The sequence below is a fragment of the Chlamydotis macqueenii genome, chromosome 2 (assembly GCF_036417535.1).
Source record: "Chlamydotis macqueenii isolate bChlMac1 chromosome 2, bChlMac1.mat, whole genome shotgun sequence".
In the NCBI taxonomy this organism is placed as follows: Eukaryota; Metazoa; Chordata; class Aves; order Otidiformes; family Otididae; genus Chlamydotis; species Chlamydotis macqueenii.
Genome location: NC_141557.1, coordinates 17293751 through 17318706, shown reverse-complemented (window position 1 = coordinate 17318706; position 24956 = coordinate 17293751). Strand labels below are relative to the sequence as shown.

General features: G+C 40.0%; 1 protein-coding gene across 1 annotated transcript in view; it reads right to left on the bottom strand.

The window, feature by feature from the left end:
- LOC104474817 (uncharacterized) overlaps nucleotides 1-24938 on the bottom strand; it is a 32390-nt gene extending 7452 nt beyond the window's left edge. Inside the window, exons 1-17 of the mRNA XM_086742138.1 lie at nucleotides 24336-24938; nucleotides 23035-23153; nucleotides 22429-22557; nucleotides 21635-21699; nucleotides 21487-21543; nucleotides 21290-21388; nucleotides 17189-17256; nucleotides 15959-16046; nucleotides 14079-14148; nucleotides 13640-13712; nucleotides 12989-13072; nucleotides 6763-6892; nucleotides 6063-6107; nucleotides 5894-5975; nucleotides 5711-5803; nucleotides 3127-3206; nucleotides 2233-2276 (exon numbers count right to left, since the gene is read on the bottom strand). Of these exons, the coding sequence (XP_086598264.1) occupies nucleotides 2233-2276; nucleotides 3127-3206; nucleotides 5711-5803; nucleotides 5894-5975; nucleotides 6063-6107; nucleotides 6763-6892; nucleotides 12989-13072; nucleotides 13640-13712; nucleotides 14079-14148; nucleotides 15959-16046; nucleotides 17189-17256; nucleotides 21290-21388; nucleotides 21487-21543; nucleotides 21635-21699; nucleotides 22429-22557; nucleotides 23035-23153; nucleotides 24336-24540 (1531 nt within the window). The 5' untranslated portion in view covers nucleotides 24541-24938. The remainder of the gene's footprint in view (nucleotides 1-2232; nucleotides 2277-3126; nucleotides 3207-5710; nucleotides 5804-5893; nucleotides 5976-6062; nucleotides 6108-6762; nucleotides 6893-12988; nucleotides 13073-13639; nucleotides 13713-14078; nucleotides 14149-15958; nucleotides 16047-17188; nucleotides 17257-21289; nucleotides 21389-21486; nucleotides 21544-21634; nucleotides 21700-22428; nucleotides 22558-23034; nucleotides 23154-24335) is intronic.
- Nucleotides 24939-24956: the final 18 nt, after the last annotated feature.

Below are 24956 nucleotides of genomic sequence, written 5' to 3'. Positions count from 1 at the left end.
TCCCAAACTGGAATCCTTTCTGATTTGGAATAAAAACTCAGAATGTCATTATCTTCTCTAAAAGCAGATTCAAAAACCAAAGAAAAATAAGAAGTTTGTTTAGACAGTTTTCAGCATTAAATTTTAGCTGATGAAAACAGAGGAGCCGAAAACCTTGAAACAGTAGTTCAGCTAAGAGCCTCAGAGTCCTGCAGCTGAAACTTCTCAACCCTACCAAAATACAAACAATGTAACAAGCCTTTCTTCTTGGTAACTGTTTTCATATTAACTTTCTGAAAAATACATGTAAAATTGTAAGAAGTGTTCTTAGAAATGGATGGAGCCTTGGTTAGAAAATGTGGATAGAAACTTGAAGGTCCATATGATGATAAATTGTGCCCTATGTAGTTTTTACTGTCTTACTACCGAAAGGCAGTGCTATCTCCAGCCATCTTCCTACTAAATTAAAGCTTTTGAAGAAAGCAGCCAATCAATATTTAACAAAAGAGTACAGTCATTTCCATTAGAAATGAGAATAAAACATCCTGCAAAGCAGTGTAACATTGATGCTTATAATACCTCTTGTGCAGAATTTGATCAGATCCTGCATTTCCTTCATTGCCTTTTGGTCAGAGATTTTCAGTTGCTGTCTTTTACAGGCAAATTTCACAAATTTACCAGAGCTTACTGCAGATCCTAAAAAAAATCTCTCTCTGAATAATTTTTAGAATTTCACATCTGCTGTTTCTGCTGTGATAGACAGCTAAATGCAGTACCTCTACTATTTTGTATTTAGAACTTGGAGAATTAACGTACCTTCCTTTCATGACTAGATAGACCTCTCACAACTAGATAACCCTTTCACAAGTAAGGAGTTTTCTCCAGGTGCAGAAAAAAAGAAAAAAAAAAGTGGGTGCCTATCAGAAACTCAGGTTCTTTATAACATGTAGAAAGGATCTGGACATATTTGAACACTCAGACAAATCTTAGTCCATTGAGCCAGTACAGGATGCTTACCAGAATCTTTCCTGATGTTATCAAAGGTTCGTCAACAGAGAAGAACAATGTTCTGAGCAATGCAAACTAACACGGTCACAGACTGCTAAAGGAAGGAAGTACACACCAAGGAAAAGATGTTGCTTGCACTCAGGAAAAGCAGATATAGCAGAAGTGGAAGGGCATCTCTCACAAGGAAATCAAATCCTAGGGACTTTTTCAGGGAGCACCCTACTTTGCAATGAAGAGTTACAACTTGGGGAGCAGACAGAGCATGTCCACTATGTGAAGACACTAAGGTGAAGCTCTGCTTGAGATGTGACAAGATACAGACAACCACGTTCTCACAGGCCAATAATTCTTAAGTTCTTAAAGGGAATCAAAAGGGGAAAATAAATGAATCAAGTCCAAGAGCACTAAACCTTGGAACAAGGTGGAGGCCTGCCATCTCCTGAATCTCCAAATGGAAACTGTAAAAAAGGGTGTAAAAAAATTGAGAAAAAAATAAATAGAAAAAGGTAAATAAAGGAAAGAAAAATAAACAGGTATATAAATAAAGATTGATATGGAGTAAACCATAGCTGGACAGCTGAGTTAGATTGCTTCAATGTCTATATTCACATACGGTTTGACACAGGTCAGAGCAGCCTTTATGGATCCTGATATGAAAACCTTCTTTATGAGGTCTTCATCACTTGTGATTTCAGTCACCCAAAATATGAACATACATGTGCTCTGTCATTCCAGATCAGCAGAATCTAGAGAAGAGCACTTGAACTGGTACATTTCCATGATCTCACACTCCTAGGCCTCAGTCAACTGATATGACTACAACTGTATTCACAACAGAAGGGGTCTGGGCCAGACCAATTTCTTCATAAACGCAGTCAATTAAATTAAGGATTTATTTTTTTTTCTTAAAGGAGGGGAAAGGGAGGATCCTAAGCAGGAAGTAAGCCTTCTTGTAGCCAAGGAACTTCTCGATCATTTAGCTTATGTAAAAAGCACATATATATTCACAGGTCTAGCCATACACATGGCTCGATTCTAATCACAAGAGTGGGTGAAACCAGAGATAGCCACAGTGAATGTACAGCATCACAAGATTTGCAGCAGTGTAATGAGAGTTTCTCCTCTTCAGAAAAACAGTACATTTTAGTTCTTATCAAAAGGAAAAATAACTAACACTAAGGAAACCTATGTAACTAGACAGTTGCTACTTTCAAGCGTATGATTCCTTTGGATTGTTTTACTCACTTGTCATTCTTGTTCTTCTCTTGGTGTCTGAATCACCCTTGTTACTATACAAAGCAAACCAAAAGAAGAAAAAAAAAAAGTGCTTTAGCTAATGACAGTTATGCTCATTTATTTTTAGAAAGATTTTAATTGACTTTCATTAAAATCATTAAGTGTTCTGCTTTTGTATTCAGAGGAAGACGGTATTAATCTCTAAGAATGATCAGACTTGGAAAAAACGGCACACTTTCTTGTAGGTTTTGTACCTTGTATTATTTTCCTCTAAGAATTGTATTTACTGATTAAAATTTCCAAGTACCTGATATGTACTTCTTTTCACTACTATCAGCCATGCATACCATGTATGACTAAGAAAAACACGTTACATTCTTTATATTCTTTATCTATTTAAGACAAAAGAATTGGTAGGAAGTTCTAACATGCATGTCCCTATTTATGCAATACCAGCAGTTTCCAAGCACAGTCTACATATTCACAACTGTCCATCTTCTACCTCCTGTCATCCTAAAGCATTATTACATAGTTAAAAATGTGTGTATTACCAGTAATGAAGCACTATTCATTCCTATTTATTTGCAAAGCCTGTTTGTGATTCTTGGAATGAATCCATAGGATTGGTATTTTAACCAAAATTATTAATCAAAGAAATATGACCAGTTGCTCAATGAAGGACAAGAAATACAGGCCACTCCTGCCATGTGATTTTTATGTACTTGTGTGTCAAAACAGAACTACAATAGTAATTACTGTGGAACCATAAAGACAAAAAAGGCACATGAAACCATGTTTGGGTGGTTTAAAAGATTATGGAAAATCATTGCAGACTAAAGTTGTCTGCTTCTGGCAAATATACATCTGGTGTTATTTTTACACTTGAAACTGCATCAGGCTTACCGATTTAATCTCAAGAGGTACATAGTAACCCATTCTGAAAATAACTTGTGTTTACTCAGATCATGGAGAGCCCAGAACTCCTAAAGAGAAATAAATAGTTAATGGTGGGTAATCAGAATTTTGTTCCTATTAAGCAAAAAACCAAAGTAAGCAAACAGATATTTAAAAGATTTATGAGGGAAACATATGATGACCCTTCAAGGAATTTTCTCCCCCCAAATTCTACTAGTATCTTTTCCTCTGTATTTAAATTATTTATTTTTGCTACCATGATATACCCATATTAATCCATCTCTTATGGCAAATTCTGCCTAAACACCTCCAGCACTACAATCCTATTTTTCCTTGGCTTATGGTCTGATCTGTTTTATTTTTTAGGCTACATAACTACAAGTTTTACACTCATCTGAGTTTTGTATGTGGATCACATCTCTTTTTAAAGACTTTTGTTTTTCCAAAAATTGATAAAGATAAGGTGTACAGAAAAAGGGAAACATAAGACTAAAGGGATAGGAGAAGAATGAGAAGAACACAGTGGAAGAGGAAGAAGGGAGAGGAGACAGAACTCGGAAAAGGCAAACAGAGAGAAAACAGAACTTGGTGTTACTGCCTCCAGTATTGGACAACAACCACAAACTAGGCTTCCCTGGCTGACTACACTGAGCTTGGCTGAGAGAAAGTAGCAAAAACACACAGACAAAAAAATTAATTTCAGAGAAAGAACAGATTAGAAAGAAATGGACACAGATAAAAAGAGGTCAACAGCCCATATACAAGAGAAAAAAATGGCAAAAGTTAAGTAAGGGAAATGAAAAGCAAGAACAAAACAAGTTTTGACCACATCCGTTTTTTACAGGAACGGGAGTGAAAAAATATAATGAAAATCACATTTGAGTATAAAAATGAGTTAAAATTACAGAAGTGACTAAGAGCTGGGGGTGAGGCAAGTGGATAACAGGTGAGTGTGGGAGTCAAGCATTTGTTCAAAAATGTGCAGGGTTAGGCTGCTTTAGGAGGAATTTTAGAATGTTTCCAGTTAATACTAAACGTAAGGACTCCTGCAGAGTCCCCACAGGGTTCAGGCATTTTAAAGTCAATTTTGGTGTGCAGCTGAAAAAAACATAAGTGATCTACAAACCAATATGAGAACTTACTTTGCTGCTGACGAAGTATTAATGTGTGAATAAACAGCAGGTGAAATTACTTCAATATTGAAAAAAAAAAAAAACAACCCAAAACTTTTTACCAGCATAAAATTGTACCTGCTTTACTGCATCAGAGACTCTGCATTGAGACTCAGAACTTGTGGGCTAAATCATTTCATTGTGTGAAAAAAACAGCCAGCTGCTACCAAGTAAAGGCCAGAAATAACCCCCTGTGTAGTAGCAGGGTCTAGGACACAACTGGAAAAAGAAACAGTAACTCCTCATTTTCATTCTATGCTTTACGTACAGTCATTCTGTTCCCTAAAACAACCTCTTAAGTCCACCTGCTCTAATTTTAAATTACATTCAATGACAAACAGAAATAAGTCAGAAGTTAGCGAAAGGCAATGAAGCTTCCCAGGCAAAGTGAACAATATTCCTCACATGGAAAAGGCACTGTCTTAAAGAAAAAAGAAAAAGGTCTTTTTGGCTCTTGCAAAAATGCTTCCTATTTTTCTTTCCAGATGAGGAAATTTTCAGAATTTCCCATTTTTATCCAATTATTACTTGCCTAGCATCTCACTCCACTTCAAACATTTCAGCTATATTTCCACTTCTAAAGATTGTACTATATCCATGTAAGACATTTATCTCTTTTATTTTAATACTCTCATCTGTTCTATGGTTACACTTGGTCCAGAAGAATAAGCTTAGGCTGAGTCAGCAACCCAGGATGGGCCAGCAGGCTGAGCAGGACACAATAACAAAATATACTCTTACGCTTTAAGCTATATTTAGAACTAATCTTGTACCCAAGGAAGGACAGAGGCCACTATGGGCTGAGATTCTAGGAAGAATTTATGACAAGACAGGATCTCACTGATAATTAGATATCAAGACAAGCTGATAGGCTTGAGATCAGAGGTTTAGGACATCTGCTAAACCCATGTTAGGAATAGTTTGATTGACCCAAAGTCGAATTTTTCCTTATAAGCCCTGTCAAACTTCACTTGTGTCTTATGAAATACTATCAGAGACATCCCTAAGGAAAAAAAAAAAAAAGGGAAGGCGGGAGGAGAAAAGTTCTTCCTAGCAGACCCATCTTAAATGTAAAACAAATCACATTCCCATCTCTGTATGAACATTTATGACTACTCTGGACCTATACCAGAGGCTGAAAATGTGACTTCAGCACTCTTCAGTAATCTATCTTTTATTAGTACTCTTTGTTAATGTATCCTTCATTACCAGACACAGACTCAACACGGAGTGGTAGCATGACACAGATGTATTAGTTTCCCTGTCCCTTAATAATGCTACAATGACAAATTTCCCAGACAAATCATGGCTTGAGACATCCTCTATTATACCAGTTACATCCAACTTGATTTACTCATTTTATATTAAGTATTCCTAAAATTGGGTATTTGTATTAATACCTCAGGAATAAGGAGTTCCTTTAACTGGTCTTCAGTAATTTCACTGAGCTGTCGAAATGTCATTGTAAAATCAGCCTTTGTATCTTCCATAAGCTAGTGAAATAAAGATACTTCTATCAGTGTTTTTAAAGTATGGGGTATCCATTCAGACGTTTGCCAACAAAATTAGCACAGCAAACTCACTTTCAGGAGGAACGCAATCAAATAGTTATCATCCTCACTCTCCCCAAGAAGACCCAATTTTGTTTTGAATAGTTCTGTGAAACTGAAAATAGTAATAAAGTAAGGAAATTGTTACATAATATAATTTATAGTATTGTGACTAGAAGGTCTGAGTTCCAGAACTGCATACCGGATATAATAGTGCTCACCATACCCCTCCAAGATCTGGGAAGCTCTGCAAAAACAAAAGAAATGTCAAATTCTGTGGACCTAAAATACTACCGTGAGTACAATCCTACTGTACACTAAGCAATGAAAACTTCTTTTGTCTGATATTTCACAAACATGGATACCTAAATCAACTGGGATCTGTAGCGGAAAAAGGACTGAGGGAAGACATTTTAACAGGCCTCAAATACATAAATAGCTACTGCAAAGAAGGAAAAAAATGTTCTTAATTTTTATACTGAGTAAGAAGCCATGAGTTTAATCCACACAGAAGAAGATTCACATTAGGAATCTTTACAGTAGGATATTAAAATACTGCCTCATTACTTCAGAAAGATGTGTGGTCTTCATAAGTAAGCATCTTAAAAAACAAGCTAGTCAGAATAGAAAACTACAGGCCAAAGTCCTACCTTAGTGAAAGGAGAATGGAGCACACAACGTCCAGGACTGCCTTCCAGTCCTATTTTGATATTATTTATGACCAGTGAAAACCCTTCTCCCCTCCTTCCACCTTATTCTGGCCAATAATTAATTCAGAATCAATTTCCACTTAAAAAAAAAAAGATTTTAAAAGCTAATCCCTTTCCTATGCATATGGTGATTAGAGGGTCTCCCATCTCACTAGTTCTTTTAAGTGTTAGGATATTTTAAGGATTACTTACAGCTGCTTTTGCCTGGGATCCAATAAAGGTTTTAGAGCTTGTAACAGCTTGCTCAGATTAAACAGTCCAACATTTGCCTGGTTTCCTATTTTATACCTCCCATCATCATCAGACGTGTTTGGAACAAAATCTGTTTCAAACAAAACATTGCTTTTCCACAACAGAGTAATTACAATGAACAATCAATGTTAAAATATTGAAATGCATTCATTCTTACATTTACACAGCAAACTAATAAAAGCCCTAAAGTTACTAAATATTTCAAATCAGATCACAAGGATACCTATTTAAAATTAATTAACTCAAGATCTATTATTTGCAAGTCTAAGGAAGACATCCTTCACAGACAAGTTCCCATGTGTCACAAGTGACATTTTCCTACTTGAAGATACAAAATTTTTAGAAAAGACAGGAAGGGGAGACGAGGAGGGGGTGTCGCTCTCTACGTCAGCAGCTGGCTGGAGTGTGTGGAGCTCCGCCTGGGAATGGAGGAGGAGCTGACTCTCTATAGGCAGATAGGAGCAGCCTCACGGTCACAGGCCCTGGTCCTCATGGGGGACTTCAACCACCCTGACATCTGTTGGAGAGACAACACGGCAGGGCACAGGCAGTCCAGGAGGTTCCTGGAATGCGTGGATGACAACTTCCTCCTGCAGGCGATAGAGGAGCCGACAAGGAGGGGTGCCATGCTCAACCTTGTGCTCACCAACCAGGAGGGACTGGTCGGGGATGTGAAAGTAAAGGACAGCCTTGGCTGCAGCGACCATGACATAGTGGAGTTCAAGATCCACGGGGCAGCAAGGAAAATACACGGCAAGCTCTCTGCCCTAGACTTCAGGAAGGCGGACTTCGGCCTCTTCAGGGACCTGATGGGCCAAGTGCCATGGGAGGCGGCCCTGGAGGGAAGAGGGGCCCAGGAAAGTTGGTCCATATTCAAGGAGCACCTCCTCCAAGCTCAGCAGAAGTGCATCCCGATGAAAAACAAGTCGGGCAAAAAGGCCAGGAGGCCGGCGTGGATGAGCAAGGAGCTCCTGGACCAACTGAAAGTGAAAAAGGAAGCCTATAGAGGGGGGAAGTGGGGACAGGTAGCCTGGGAGGACTATAAAGAGGCTGCGCGAGTGGCCAGGGAGAAGGTAAGGAAGGCCAAAGCCCTGGCAGAACTGAATCTGGCCAGGGATATAAAATGTAACAGGATATAAAATAATAGGTACGTAGGGGACAAAAGAAAGTCCAGGGTAAATGTAGGCCCCCTCCAGAAGGGAACTGGTGTCCTGGTTACCCAGGACATGGAGAAGGCTGAGGTTCTCAATGACTTTTTTGCCTCAGTCTTCACCGACAAGAGTTCCTGTCCCACCGCCCAAGCTGTAGAAGGTGCAACAGGGACTGCGAGAATGAAGAACTGCCCATTGTACTCAAAGAGCAGGTTCGGGATCAACTGAGGAACCTGAAGGTGCACAAGTCCATGGGTCCTGATGAGATCCATCCGCGGGTCCTGAGGGAACTGGCGGATGAAGTTGCCAAGCCACTGGCCATCATATTTGAGAAGTCGTGGCGGTCTGGTGAGGTCCCCGATGACTGGAAGAGGGGGAACATAACCCCAGTTTTTAAAAAGGGGAATAAGGAAGACCCAGGTAACTACAGGCCGGTCAGCCTCACCTCTGTGCCTGGCAAGGTCATGGAGCAGATTCTCCTGGAAACCATGCTAAGGCACATGGAGAGCAAAGAGGTGGCTGGTGACAGCCAACATGGCTTCACCAAGGGCAGATCGTGCCTGACCAATTTGGTGGCCTTCTATGACGGGGTGACGGCATCGGTGGACAAGGGACGAGCAACTGACATCATCTACCTGGACTTGTGCAAAGCTTTTGACACTGTCCTGCATGACATCCTTCTCTCTAAACTAGAGAGACATGGGTTTGATGGACGGACCACTCGGTGGATAAGGAGTTGGCTGGGTGGCCGCACTCAGAGAGTGGTGGTCAACGGCTCAATGTCCAGGTGGAGACCGGTCACGAGTGGCGTCCCTCAGGGGTCCGTGCTGGGCCCGGCCCTGTTCAACATCTTTGTCGGCGACATGGACAGTGGGATAGAGTGCACCCTCAGCAAGTTCGCCGACGACACCAAGTTGTGTGGTGCCATCGACACGCTGGAAGGGAGGGATGCCATCCAGAGGGACCTTGACAGGCTGGAGAGGTGGGCCTGTGCCAACCTCATGAAGTTCAACCAGGCCAAGTGCAAGGTCCTGCACCTGGGTCATGGCAATCCCAGACACAAATACAGGCTGGGCAAAGAATGGATTGAGAGCAGCCCTGAGGAGAAGGACTTGGGAGTGCTGCTGGATGAGAAGCTTAACATGAGCAGGCAATGCGCCCTTGCGGCCCAGAAGGCCAACCGCATCCTGGGCTGCATCAAGAGAAGCGTGGCCAGCAGGTCGAGGGAGGTGATTCTCCCCCTCTACTCTGCCCTGGTGAGACCCCACCTGCAGTACTGTGTCCAGTTCTGGAGCCCCCAACACAAGAAGGACATGGACCAGTCGGAGAAGGTCCAGAGGAGGGCCACAAAGATGATAAAAGGGCTGGAGCACCTCTCTTATGAGGACAGGCTGAGAGAGTTGGGGCTGTTCAGCCTGGAGAAGAGGAGGCTCCGGGGAGACCTGATAGCGGTCTTCCAGTACCTCAAGGGGGCCTACAAGAAAGATGGGGATAGGCTGTTTAGTAGGGCCTGTTGCGATAGGACGAGAGGTAATGGTTTTAAAATAGAGGGGGGTAGATTTAGATTAGAAATTAGGAAAAAATTTTTTACGATGCGGGTTATAGAACACTGGAACAGGTTGCCCAGAAAGGTGGTGGAGGCCCCATCTCTGGAAGCGTTCAAGGCCAGGCTGGATGAGGCTCTGAGCAACCTGACCTAGTCAGGGATGTCCCTGCTCCTTGCAGGGGGGTTGGACTAGATGACCTTTGAAGGTTCCTTCCAACCCTAACCATTCTATGATTCTATGAAATTCAGATGTTTAAACAGAAAAAGACCATTTTTACACTAAAACTAATGTCTTATTCTGTTTTTACTACATACACCGCTATTATTTAGCACATAGATTAAGCAAACAACTGTGTAACCAGATCCAGGATTTATAAGTATTTTTTGAAAAATAACATGTATAAACACATATTTAAATAAATAGGCCACCTAAGCAAGATCTGTTTCAGTTGTAAAGGCAAGCTTTATGCAGTCACATAAAAATCAAGGCTAACATGTTCCAGTATGCAAATCCATTATCTGGTAGATAATATCTGCTATGCAAGTTACAGGCATCCAGAAGTAAAATGTATGCACATCTACAGCACCAGGCTCTGAATGGATGCAGGATTTACCCCTTGCTCAGATCAAATGCAGATAAACTGGTCAATGCACGCAGCACTGCCTGAGTCCTCAGAGGACATTAATAACAGCTGACCCCAAGGGACCAAAGGGATGTTCCATATCATATAATATCACGCTCAGCAATAAGCACTGGGTTTTTTTTTTCCAAGGCAGTTGTTGCTCAACTGGACAGCAGTCTGGTGGTGGGAAGTGGTGAATGACTGCCTTGGCATCACTCGTTGGTCTTCCTTGTCTCTTTTTTTTCCTTTCACTTATTCAACTGTCTTTATATTAACCCATGAGCTTTTTCTTATCTTAGCTCTTCCAATTCTCTCCCCCAGCTCCCAGCACAGGGAAGTGAACAAGTGGCTGGTAGGTCTTTAATTGCCAGCTGGGATCAACCCACCATATAAAGAAAGACCTAAACCCAGAAAAGCCTTGTTTTTCCAATACAATAAAAACAATATGACATTTATTTTCATGAGACTTCTTTAATTTGAGGCTGCTGTCTTATTAAAACAGATAGCAAGATAACCACCGCTGGTTCTGAAGCTTACTCAGATGCAATCACCAAACAATAATCTAATAATCTATATAATCTCCTAATAATAATCGAATAATCTGTTAAACAGGAGAGGTGAATTAGTCACCAACAATGCTGAAAAGGCAAAGGTTCTCAACACTTTCTTCACCTCTGTCTTTACCAGTAGTTTTGGGCTCCAGGCCTTGGGAATAAAAATCCAGGTTAATGCACAGATCCACCACCCGTGAATGAGAACTTGGTATGTGAACTATTAGAGGAGCCTGACCCCTACAAACCAATGGGCCCTGATGTATCCACCTGAGGGTGTTAAGAGAGCTGCCCGATGTCGTGTGAGGCCACTCTCCATAATCTTTGAGAAGTTGTGAAGATTAAGGGATGTCCCAGAAGACTGGAAGAAGGCTAATGTCACTACCAGCTACAAGAAGGGCTTAAAGGAGGATCCAGGAAGTTACAGGCCCATCGGTCTTAAATTCAGTGCCTGGGAAAGTTATGGAATGAATCCTGGGGGCTATCACAAGTCAAATGAAGCACATGACTGGGAGAAGCCAGCAAGGATCCACCAAAGGCAAATCGTGCTTGACAGACCTGGTCACTTTCTATGACTTGGTTGATGCGGAGTGAGTGGTGGATATTGTCTATCTGGATTTCCCCAAGGCTTTCAATACAGTTTCCCACGGCCTCCTCCTAGAGAAATGGATGCATTACAGTCTAGACAAGTGGTCTGCGTGGTGAGGGGGGAACTGGCTGACAGGCCACATCCAGACGGTGGTGGTAAATGGTTCCCTTTCAAACTGGCAACCTATCATGAGTGGGGTCCCCCAGGGATCAATATTGGGCCCAACGCTGTTTAGCATCTTCACGGGTGATCTGGATGATGAGATCAGGTGTACCTTGATGAAGTCTGCCGATGATAACAAACTGAGTGGGGAAGTGGACACTTTGGAAGGGAGAGCCACCCTGTGGGAAGACGTGCCTAGGCTGGAAGAGTGGGCTAACAAGAACCTTGTGAAGTTCAGCAAGGACAAGTGTAAGATCTCGCACCTGAGAAGACATAATCCAGGAGTGCAGCACAGGGTGGGATCTACCCCAGTGCAGCACGGGCTGGGGAGCAGCTCAGTGGAAAGGGACCTGGGGGTCCTGGTGGACAACAAGCCCAATATGAGTGAACAATGTGCTGCTGTGGCAAAGAAATCCAAGGGGATGCTGGGTTGGATCAACAAAGGCATCACCAGCAGAGATAAAGAAGCCATTATTCCACTCTACTCAGAGCCTGGCAGGCCACATCTGGAATACTGTGTTCACTTTTGGTCCCCACTACACAAAAAAAAGATGTGGACAGGCTGGAGAGCGTCCAGAGAAGTGCCACAAAGATGATGAAAGGACTGAGAAGCCTGCCATGTGAGGAAAGGCTGAGAGAACTGGGTTTGTTCAGCCTTGAGAAAAGAAGGCTTAGGGGAGACCTTATCACCATGTTCCAGTATTTAAAGGGCGGCCACAAAGAGGATGGAGACTCTGTTTTTACAAGGAGTGACATGGAAAAGCAGAGGGGTAATGGGTACAAGTTTCTCCTGGGGAGACTCTGATTGAACACAAAAGGAAAACTTTTCACAATGAGAGCAATCAGCCATGGGAATAACCTCCACAGGGAAGTGGTGGATTCTCCAACACTCGACACTTTTATGATTCAGCTGGACAGGGTGCTGGGCCATCTTGTCTAGACTGTGCTTTTGTCAAGAAAGTTTGGACCAGATGATCCTTGAGGTCCCGTCCAACCTGGCACTCTATGACTCTATGATAATAATATGCATTTATGTACATACTCGACCTGTATCTATCAATCCCAGCCTGACTGAGTTCATCCTTTCAAAGAAACGTTGCCATGACTGAATAGGTTTGACTTTTTTTCATCCAACATATAACTAGCTGCTGTGACTATAAAGCCAGAGCATGATGCATGCAAAGTTACTGTACACCACGTTTGCTTTTGGCTGCCTACAGCAACAGACAATTTTTAGCTTTCTACATTTCTGTTGTAGCACCTATTCAATTGATGAAGTTCAACTGGAAATATTCCCAGGAAAATGGGTTTAATAGTAATATTTCACTAATGAGACTTTTAGCACTTGAAATGCAACCTGCACAGTGTATCATAAAACTGGCCTCTGATACAATTTTTTTCCCTAAAATTCTTCAAACAATACACATACTTGTGATTTTTCTGCTAATAATGTTAGTTTTCATGCACACAGAAACTACATACATTAATAAAAAGAGATTAATTTAAGCAAAAAAAATATATTTAAAAACAGACGCTACACTCACTTGGGTCATAGGAATCCATAAATCCAAATGGACCATAATCTATTGTTATGGACAATAAACTGAAGTTATCTGTATTGCACACACCTACAATTCGATAACAAGGAGAAACAAAAGTTAAAAGTCCGCTTGAATCCTGTAGTCTTTAGAAAATTTGCTGTGAAATAGATCCTCTGAATCTAGAGAACTTTGGAGCAGTTACCTTTCAGAAATCAGACTCTGGAAAATAAACTTGTCTCTCTTATTCTTGCCCTGGCATGCATTTTAAGTATGAAAATGAGAAATTGTTTGCTACATTATCCTGCACCTGGTTTCTGTACCTAGGTGGCACTGTTTCCTTCTCCTTTCACTGCTACTCCGTATTGAAACAGCATCTTACAAATTGGTCATTAGCTTCTTCTTGGCAAGCTGACTGACTGCTGTATTAGCAAGACAATGCTGTTTTATTTTTCATAACATAAATCTGAAACCAAGGTGGACAGCACTCTATCCTATACACTGTAAAAGGTCAGGTTTTTATGTAATGCGTAACAAATTGCTATAGGCAAAGACATCAGAAGAACTGAAGAACAAAGTGACAAATAAAAGCCATCTTTAAGTACATGACTATAAAAAGTCACTCCTGTAAAGCCAATGCCATCTACTGCAGCTTACCATGTGCAAACCCCACAGACATCCACAATGCAATCAGATTTGCAGTCTCTGTTACGACTGTAGAGAAAAATTCCTAAAATCAAATAAATCTTTTACTTCAAGTCCTTTGAATGAAAAATATGGAATACAGTAAACAACATAAACATCTGATTCACTTCAGAAATACATCATACATTCTACTTTTAAACTTATATCTCTGTCTGCAAGGACTTTTCATTCACATTTTAAATTACGTAACTGTACAATATAACCTTATCCAGCCAGGACTATAGTTAAGTAAGTACATACAGATGCCCTGAAAGAAATTAAAAAGTCAAAAAAAGAAACAGAGACATTACTTACTTCAAATTTTAAAACCTTTTAAAACTTGAAACTTTGAAAAGTTTTGCACAATTTTGTTCACATGCTTGTGGAAAATAAACTTCTAAAAGAGACTTACCAGATATCTATTTGAATCGTTCATGGCTATTGATGGAAAGTGTTCCTGGATGATAAAGTCTAGCAATCTTCTGTAATATGAGAAGCAGAATTCTTTAAACAAAACTGTTACTTTCAGAACTGATGATTCAAAATTCTTGTATTCAAACAGCTAAATGCTGATCTACAGCTTGCTGCAAACAGTTATTAGGAAACTCAGTTTATTTATTCACAAGTCTTGGATTAAGCCCTTTCAAATGCTTAGAAATAAAACCTAAGGCTCCAGTCATAAATTATTCCTATGTGTTAAACTTCCAGAACACACCAGAATCTGGTTTTGCATGCAGTAATATCAAGTTTTTAGGAAACAAAAAGAAGTTTGCATAGCCAAAAAAAAAAAAAAAGGTATATGATTACAAGGAATTCTGATCTACATCAGAATTCTCGCAAAGAAAATTTTATGGCTGAATTCTTATGAAGTAGAGTTACTTGCCATAGTAACTGGCCATTCCCAGAACACTGCTGCATAGTCCTACAAGATATGCCCAGGAAATTGGGATACATGCTTTAAAAATTGCAATGCCTGTCAGATGGATATCTTTGCAGATCTAAAGCTTTAAAGTACAGCGGCTGGCATTTAGTACATTCAGGAGCTCCCTGGAGGACTCTCTTGTGGTCAGAGCCAGCCAGGGCCACTGGCACAGGAAGCTGTAGGCACCATATACATGTGGGGTAGGCAGCCCGGGCCAGGGTTGCGAGGCTGCGCACACAAATACCTAGATTTTACCTCTGAATTGGGTTGTTGGAGCAAATCACTGAACTCCCCTCAAACTGTGACAAATTTATCAGAGTACCTAGCAACGTGACCTTTACAGGGATGTCCAACCTATTGCCTCTGAATTTTAGCTGGTTGCTCCAGGACATCCTCTTTCAGGAGGACCTTCTCTGAGTAGGAAGCGCAGATGGTTACACTAGCCTTGCCCTGCTCTGGGCCACTCTTTCTGAGGCCTCCTCCAAAACAGGCAGGAAGGAATCGTCTGTTCTACATGAGTACAGGTGATCTTTACATGCTTCCTTAAATTCAATGGGTCACAAATACTTTAACCAGAAAAAAAACAAAATAGTTTCATCTTAAAATCAGTTATTTAATTCAGTCTTTCAGTTTTACAACAAAAATCTATTATGACATTTCAAAAAAATTGAAAGAAAGATAATGTAGTCAGGCACAAAGTTAACTTGAATTATCAGTTACCACAACACACAACTGCTGCTATGAGCTTTTGCTCATTTTTAAGCACCCCAGAACAATTTCGATTGCAAGTGATTATCAACCATTACATTGCTCCTGAGAACTAATGACCAATTTTTAAATATTTACAGCAGAACTAAAAATTTGTCATGCTAATTACTTGAAATGGAATAACACATATAAATTAATATTGCTAAGAGGCTTAAAATCATGCAATAATTTCTTACCTAGTACACTTGTCTGGTTCTGCATATTCCTGGAAAGCATACTTTATACAACATACTTATACTAGTGGTTTAATATTTGTGTTAATTTGACTTCACTGACAACTATGAGAAATTTAGGAGCTTACATTCTAAATTTACAAATCTTTCCAAAACAAACAATTCTTCTCTAGTGCTTAGTTACCAGATCTATTTTAGCTATAAAACCTTTCTCATTTTGTAAGATCCAGGTCTTTAAAAACATCTAGGGGGTTTTACCCATACGAGGTAAGATCTTTTGTATGCTTGTAGGAAAATAGCAGGTTATCTTTCTAAATTATGCAGTCTTCTAAATAATTTATGTCTAAATTCCAACTGTATGTACACATTCTAATATATGTTTGACTGTTAAGACAACTAATACAGTTACTATGAAGATTAAATTCAAACCTTTGTAAGTCCAGTTCCCCAGCATGAGCTAAGATTTCTAAGGATCCTATACGAAACCATGATTTGGCAAGACGCAGAACTACTGCACCTTAAAGACAGACACGTGTGTTTACATGTAAACATAGTATCAGCAAAATAAAATAACCCCATAGTAAAAACTGTTACATGTTGTTTCTATAGATGCAGAATTTATATATGCATAGTTTAAACTGGTACTTTTATAACTATGCTCAGTGTATAACAGATGAGTATGTGTAATACTACTTTACTACAAATGCATTTCAATGATAAAGTTTAATTTGCTTAACTTGGATACTCTTCTGGTTCTGGCTAGGATAATTTTCACCTGAGCTGGGAAAGGAACTGGAGCTGGTGGCAGCTGAGACTGGGGAACACAGCTGGGATAGTTTACCCAAATTAGCCATTCCATACCCTGTGACATCATGCTCAATATATAAAGTGGGGACTGTGCTGAGGGGCAGAATTTGCTCCTTGGAAGGGAGCTAGGTGTTAGGATCCACTGTGAGATATTGTACTGTATATTATGAGCTTAAGTATTTTCTGGTTTTGTTTTGTTTTCCATCTCTGTTTTCTTTTCCTCTGTTGTTCTCTTAAACTGTTTTTATCTCAACCCATGAGTTTTGCCTTCTTTTCTTTCCTGATTCTCCTCCTCATCATATTGTGGGGGGCAGTGAGGGGGGACTGAGTCACTGACTGTGTAGTATTTTAGCTGCTGAGTGGGGCTAAACCATGGCAGATACACTATATGAACAAACACAGGCAAAATTTCAGTACTGATTAATACTAGAATTACTCCAAAAATGCTAGCAATGAAGAAATAAGCAACATAAATATTTTCTGGTTTTCCCCTGTGCTGTGCCATCCCACTCTTTTTCAGAGCAGGTGTAGCCACAGCAGCATTCCCACTGTCCTAGTATCAATAGTAGAACAATGGAAAATCTCCCTGGTTTTCAATATCACTGCTGTAACCGCATGTGAAAATAAAAATTATACCCCTACAACACATATGCCACAATCATAGTAGATGTGTTCATGGGGCTTCATTTCTTTAACTAAGATATGGTTAAGATTTATTTTCTCAGGAAAAGTATTCTATCTTAATAAATGAAATTAAGCCTATTTAGTACTTTTTATTACACATAAATAATATACCAAAATTAATTTTTATAATTAATTTTGCAACATATTATTTTTAAATATGTTCATTACCTCTTTCTTTCCTAATATTCCCATTGTAAAACTGGTCTCTCCACACATCATCATCACTTACAACTAAGCTGTAACAAACAAGAAATGAACATTAAAAAGTTTTCTCAGGAAAAATAATTTACATATTGAAAAACAAGTCCTATTTTATGTAACTTCATTTCTTTCATAAAAAGAAAGATCTTTTTGCTGGCATATCTTTGTATTCACAAATGATAGAGGCAAACAGTAACCTGAGGCTTACCAAGCTTCATTAGGAAGACCCATTCATTTTTATTTATGCAATGTTGTCCAATTTCCATTACTCACATTGTCCTTAGGGAGGGGGTTGCAGGGAAAAAAAAAAATGTACTGCATTCATTTGGAACCTCAGTGACTGATTAGTGTGATGATATTAAACAGGCCACAATTTCCCTGAGGACAATAGTGAAATTAGGAGGACAGAGAAATTAGAAACCAAATTGTTGCATCAGATGAAGGTTGCTCTTGACGTGAGCCAAAACTGCTGTCTCAGGAACTTCAGGGGCAGATCTGGGACCCCTAGCAATCAGGAACTCTTCAAACAGTAGCAACACACAAAAAAGGCATAATTTTTAAGACACATTATAATTATTCCTATCTTTTTTCTTTCACTTGCTTCAAAATTCTCCACATGGTATAAATTTTCATGTTTATCCAAATACTTAGATTTGTCAGCACTTTGAACCACTTCACCTGCTCTAAAATATTCCACAACTTACACCCATTTTACAAAATAAAATACGTAATTTCACTGTATTTTCTGCTATATCAGGAAAAATAAAATAGAATCAATCCTCACAAATTGTGGAAGGGCATCATATTCTCCTAAGGTTAACACGTAGGAAGTTTTCTCTCCAAACCTACTGGGACTACACGGACAACCCAGCAGAAGTAATGCTTGGCACTATCTTCTGAAAGAGGTGTTTTCCCCTCAATAGGCACAGAAGACTTCTTGATCAAGAGTCTAGCAGTAGGAAAATTTAGCTCTTTGTTTTTGTTTTTTTTTTAAATTTTTCTTTATCTTTGCTTGCTGATAACTGAAAAACATTCTTCTATTCAAAACAGTTGGGTGTCATGCTCTTGGAAATTCAACGCAGCTACTTACATCTGCTGTCTATTAGGTAGTTGAAGACTGTACAGAATATAGAACCAAACTTTCCTTGGAGGTACACAGAAAAAGACAGGAGGCAAACCTAATATTCCATTCACAAACATGACGGAAGACAATCACAGAGCTAAAGCAACTCCCAAGTGTTAAATTTTCAGAGTACACTAGATTCTGGTTTTACACAATTTAGCACCAAAACTTTAGAAAGAATTTAGATGGACCAAAAATGTGGGTTATGCATATAAACATAAATGTGTATCGAAAAATCATGAAAAGGAATTATTTGTCTGAATTCTTACACAGTGCAGGTGCTTGCAACAGTAACTGTGGCTCTGAAATAATATTATTATTATGTTCAGTATTTTTTGAAGGTATCTAGCAGCTATCCAAACTGAATGTTCTCTGTTAACTGCAAAGAACAGGCAGTGAATTGTTCCAGAAGGAGGGGAAAAGTATCTAGCAATCAATCTGCTCTCACTACTGGAGCTGTTCTGATACAAGCGACTTTAGGAATTTTTTTCAAAAAAAAGACTCTTTTGGAAACAATCATATGTGATTTGTATGTCTGTAGGATTAAGTACAAAAAGAGCTGACATACATGAAATAGAAGAAGAAAATCTTAATCCTTTAAGAAAAACAAAAATTTTCAAAAACAGGGAATGAATCCCAGACACTAACAAAATAGTGTGTGCATCAGAGCACTAGGGGAGAGGAGTCAGAAAAATAATGCTACTAAATTTTACTGGTTTGAACAGATCTCTGCCAGAAGGGTTGTTTCTTTTTGACTATATAACTCTTAGCAGGCTCCCTGCAAAATTCCTGCAGAATACCAGACTTCTATTACTGACAAAAAAAAAATCTATGGGGGTATCAACACTTGGTTAGTTACTAATACAAGTTAATGGACATGCAACACTTAAAAAGCTGGCCAGATAGCTGAGCAGCCACGTAAAGATACCTACAGTCCCACTATAAAAATACTTTTCAAGTGGTCCCTGTAGTTGGTAAGTACCATTACTTGAAAGAAGGTGGCAGGAGACCACACATACACTCAAGCACAGGAAACGGAGCACTGAAATTGCTCTTACACCAGAGAAAGTGGAATAGCACTCCCAGAAGAATGGATGGATTATACCCCTCCTTACCCTGGCTCCAGCTTAAGGGCTGGACTTTGCACTCCCAAGGCTCTGCTTGCTGTTCTGCATGAACATCAAGCCCTATGCAAGTATGGGCCACTCTGAAAACCATGCATATTGGCTCATTTTTTTTGACCTAATGCATAACACTGATAACTGGTAGTACCAGTATGTGACTAAAATGGTACCATACGAAGAAGTGTTCTTCATCTGGCAGTACAGTCATAAACTGCAGCACCCCATTGTGAACACAGTACTTAAAATTAATAGAGCAAACCAACCCGCTGGGTGTTCTGGAATAAGCTGTAAGGCTTTTCCCCACACTTCTGCCAAGACTTGACACAACCTCTGTAAGTGCACCCCACCAGCCTCAGTGCAACAGCTCCCCATTGGGAAGAATATGGATATCAGCCAGGGTTTTTCCAAATGAAGTCTCACAAACAGTCTGGAGAGCTTGTACAGCAGTTAAGAGAGCCAGGCATTTAACCAATTTTCCAGCAGAGAACTAAAGCACACTGTGTACTCAGTAGAACTTGTGCACAGTTAAGGAGTAATTTCATATTGGTTTTGCACTGAACAATTTGTTGAGACGACAGCAAAGAAAGGCTGTAACCTTGTCAGATGCTTTCCTGCCAATGTTCAGACAGATTTAAAGTTCTGCATTAACAACCAACGGCAAAGGGTCTCAAGGTGAAGTCAGTGAATAAACCATCAAAAATGTCATTTACAAACACTGCACTTCAACCAAGTAAACGTGTTAGAATTAATGCTAGAGAGATTTGCGGACACTGCAAATACAGACACCTAGCCAAGTGGCAGCTGAGTAGCTGCAGAACGTTTACTTTCCTTAAAGCCTGAAATGCTCAAGTACAGACATGAGAACACTTGGAACAAAAATTAAGTTGACATTTCAAACATGATAATCTGAAAAATTCAGTTTACTTAATTCTGAGAAAATAATCCAAATGAATGAATGTATTAGTCTTCTTTGGTTCAAACAGAATTAGTTTTATTTTTTATTAAATCTCCCTCTCTGCTCAGTAAGTGTTTGCACAAATAAGAATTGAGAGCAATTACCTAGATTCAGTACTACCTCCAATATTAATGTCTATTCATCTGACTGATAATTTTTCTTATCAATCTGAAAAATTGCAACTAGCTAAGTATGGCAATACAGAAATAGCCACTTTCAACATTTTTGTACCTGGCCTGATTCTAGAAAAATTCATCCAAATGCTTAACTTTAGTGCCATAAAAGATTCATTTATTAACTATGTAAAACGTATTAATAGACTCATTGATTACCCACATAAACTAAAGGCATTATTATTATTTATAGGGTAGGAATCTAGTCCTGCTGTTTTGGCAAGTCTTTTGGTGAGCAACAACAGAGAGAACATTTTTTTTTTAAGAGAAGAAACTCTTGATTGCAGTATCATAAAAGCTGGAGAAGGGAGTTAGTGTCAGATATAATCACTCAATCTAACTTCCACTTTTAATTCTCTTCACAAAATAAACCAGATTTCAGACTAAGGTAATTCAGTTAAAACAGTCTTACAAGTGAAAAACAGCTGTTCACTGGAAGACACAATACTGTATTTAAATAAAGTAGTACTTTAAAGCATACCAAAGACAAAAGTGCTGGAGCTTACCATTACCGGAAGGTTTTATCCAAAAATCTACAAAACTGGAAAGATATATTTTGTTCTGACTACATACGTATGAAAAGAAAGATCTATCCTGCTGGAAACTAACTGTCCTGCCTTACTGCTGCTCAACGAAACTCAGTCACAAAATCATCTATAAATTAGGATACTCTGAAAAACAAAAGAAAAATACCTAGCAGCTCTGCTTGTAGGAATTCCAAGATAGTGCATAGCCTCACTGCACAAAAATTCTCGCACAGAAGAGCGAAGCACAGCTCTTCCATCACCATTCCTACGGAAAACAGAGAAATAAAGAACAGGTCATCAAAGCAAAGTAAACTTCAAAAAGAAACATCCAGTTTTAGCGTACATAGATTACCTGCAACTTACCTGGAGTATGGGGTCTTTCCTGATCCCTTTAACTGTAGTTCCCACTTCTCACCATGCCTGCAAAAATACCACTAGTATTTGTAACAGGACACCTCAGGCTATGCCTGAATGAGCTAAATAGAATACAGAGTTGTAAAAAATGTCACACCTGTTTGTATGTATTCCAATCAAGTGGGCTCTTCCATCACCCAGCTGACCTGCCCAGCTACCAAACTGACAAAAATAAAAATCAAGTGATTTTCTTCTATCATTTATAGGGGTTATATTTTAAGTAGTATAAATTACATGTAGGTTCTCTTTGATCAATACAATGACACATTTGCTCAGGTAGTCATTAAGATATTGATCCCTAAAGCTGTATTTCCACACTCATACCAATACGAATCAGAAAACCACAGAAAAAAAATTACACCAGTAATCCTTTTTTTTCCCCTCTACCTTCCAAGCTGTGACATATGGGTATAGCCCAGTCTTTTTTGTATAATGAGCCTTTAAACTGACACAACTTGTAACTTTTTTTAAATTGTGTATTACTAATAAAATCCTACCATTCTTTTCCATGAATCACCTTAATCATTTCAATAAAACTTAATTCTTAGTAATCACGGTATTGCAGAGTTCAGTGAGGCTCTGTCCTTCTTCACTTCTCTGAGCTGAAAGTACCTAGCATGAATCAGAGCTTGTCAGACTCTGCAGCTAACAGAAGTTAAAAAGATAATTTGCTTCTGGTATAAACAGAAGCAGAGAAAGCAGACATGGTACTGTGAAAGAGTATTATAGTTCTCTTCCATCTGCAGCCCCTTATGAAGAACAAATCTGCAATCAAAGCGTTCATAACTGTTCGGATAGGTTTATTCTCACACACTTACAGGTATTCTCAAGGTACAATTCACATGAAAAGACCTACACAATTCCACCTGGAAGAATGAGTGTTACAGTTACCTGATGACCCCCGTATCTATGGGCCAATGGAATAGACCCAAATATCACGTTCCCACCACTGACAAACTGAAGAAAATCAGATGTTCCTTTGACAGATATATCAAGATCCAAAATATTTTCAAGAACTTCCTGGATAAAAAAAAAAATACAGATGGTTCTTGAATATGATAATTTTTTCAGTGGTAATGAATGTGTTTTCTCTATTGGTTTTGTTAATAAAAGTCATAGAATCACAGAATCATTTAGGTTGGAAAAGACCTTTAAGATCATCAGGTCCAACCACTAACCCAACCCTAGTCCACCACTAAACCATGTCCCTAAGCACCACATCTACACGTCTTTTAAATATCTCCAGGGATGATGACTCAACCACTTCCCTGGGCACTTCCAATGCTTGAAAACCCTTTTGATGAAGAAACTTTTCCTAATATCCCATCTAAACCTCCTCTGGCACATCTCACGGTACATTTTACATGATCTATTTGTTTAAAGTATATCTTGATAGGATACTTTCACAACAAACAGCATATGAGTATTAAAATATACTTTAGTGCATGTATTAACAATCTCTATTAATTAGACAGGAACAAAACAGTATTAGTCAACCTTTGAAACAGCTACAAGACGAACTCTGGATTTAAAAGGTGTAGGATAGACAACTGAAAAAATGCAGTTTCTCACGTTACGGACATAATTTTCCTGGATCACATCAACTGGAAAGGGATCTATAAACAAGAAATACACAAGAAAAGTTTTTTTAAGAACAAATTAACCAATTTTAATACCTTTGCTCTTAAATCCAATCAAAATACTTCAGAAACAATTAAAACTCCACTCTTTACCATGATGTATGTTAAACCTGCATGAGCAAGCCCAAATAAATTTAGGATTTTATTCTATTTGGGATTTTTTAAAAGAAGGCTTAAATTCTGCAGCTAAAGAGAGCGGCAGAGCATGCCAGTTTTAAGACTTAAAACATATTTAGGCATAGTCTCAGTTAACTGTGTTTAGAACAGTCTCAGGGCAGTTTTATATTGCACTCAATTATATGCAACCCTAAAAGATATTTGCATGAGACAGAAAAGCTCAGCTGTCCTCACAGCTGAACGACGTAGTGCAACAGATGAAGTCACTGTGCACCAGTGGCTGCAGCATACAGTCTATACGCAGTGTTAATCACCAAGTAACCTAAGAAACCAGCTTGAAGTCTTCTCCAAGAAAACAGAGAACTGAAGGGTCAAAGGATGCACTTCTTGCTGTAGCATAACATAGGTACTGAAAAGATGTGCTTCATTCTTCCTTCAGAGCTACTCTGCGCCCTGATCCATAGTAACAGACAAACACCGTTTTAAACATCTGGACTGTTTATTTTAACATTTTTGTGGGGTTTTTTTTATTGCAACAACCTTATGATTCCATGTTAATTATAAAATCCCAATACCTCATAGTCACTGTTTTGTAAAAATCACAAGTTAGTTAGCGTCTCTGGAGACTTGCTATGTTTCTCAGTACCTCTAATGCCAAATCCAGTTATAGCCAGCTGCCATCTTTATCACTGATTATTATTTCTTAACGTTTACAAGTAATTGGATTGCCCAAAGAAATTATTTCTGTAATGTAGTAAATTATATTTTTTATTTCAGGCAATTCTGTATGCCCGAGAGCTATACAGCCTTGTGTACTTTGAGCCAGGTGCCAGGTTATCCATTTTGCATTAACATGTAATTGGGACTTCTGCATCCCTCCATTATGATAAACTGCCAATTAAAAATAAATAAATAAATAAATAAAGACAAGCCCAACCTCCTTAGCTTTAATTTTAAAACTACTAAGTATTTTCCTGTGGTTTTCACTTCAGTTTTGACTTTAACAGCTGCCGCAGCCCACCGAGCGCGGGCAGGCCGTACCTCGGAGGCCCCGGGTGGAGAGGGCCCAGGCGCAGAGGTCGGCCGCGCCGCGCTGCCGCGGGCAGTGCCCCGGTGCGGGGTGCGAGGCGTTCGGGCCGGGGGGAGCCGGGCAGAGCCCGCGGGAGGCGCACAGCGGTGCCGGTCGCCCGGCCCCGGCCCCACAGGCCCACGCCAGCCAGGCGGCCATCCAGGGGGGCCACCACATGGTCCCCACGCCTCGCCTTCTCCACCTCACGTAAGAAACCGGCTCAAAGCTCCCCCCCTTCCCCTCAGAAAAAGCCCTCCTCTCTTATCTCTTCACTGAGATTTCAGGGGGGAGCTGGTGCCTCTTCCGAGCGGGAAGGACAGGGCGGCTGTCGCTGAAGCCGCTCTCCCTGCACTGCCTGGGCCGCGGCCGGCCAGGCTACCCAGCTCCACGCCCGGCAGCCAGGCCGGGGAGAGCCGGCTCCCCGGTGAAGGGCGGCGGCGGCGTCCCGAACCCTGTCCCACAGCCGGGTGCGGTGGCCGGGCCGGGCCCGGCCAGGAGGCGCCGCGCCCCTGCCCGGCCCTCGGCCGCGCCCAACGCCCCGAGGGGGCGGCAGGAGGTGAGGTGACGAAGGGCGAAAGGAAGGGGGGGCTCTC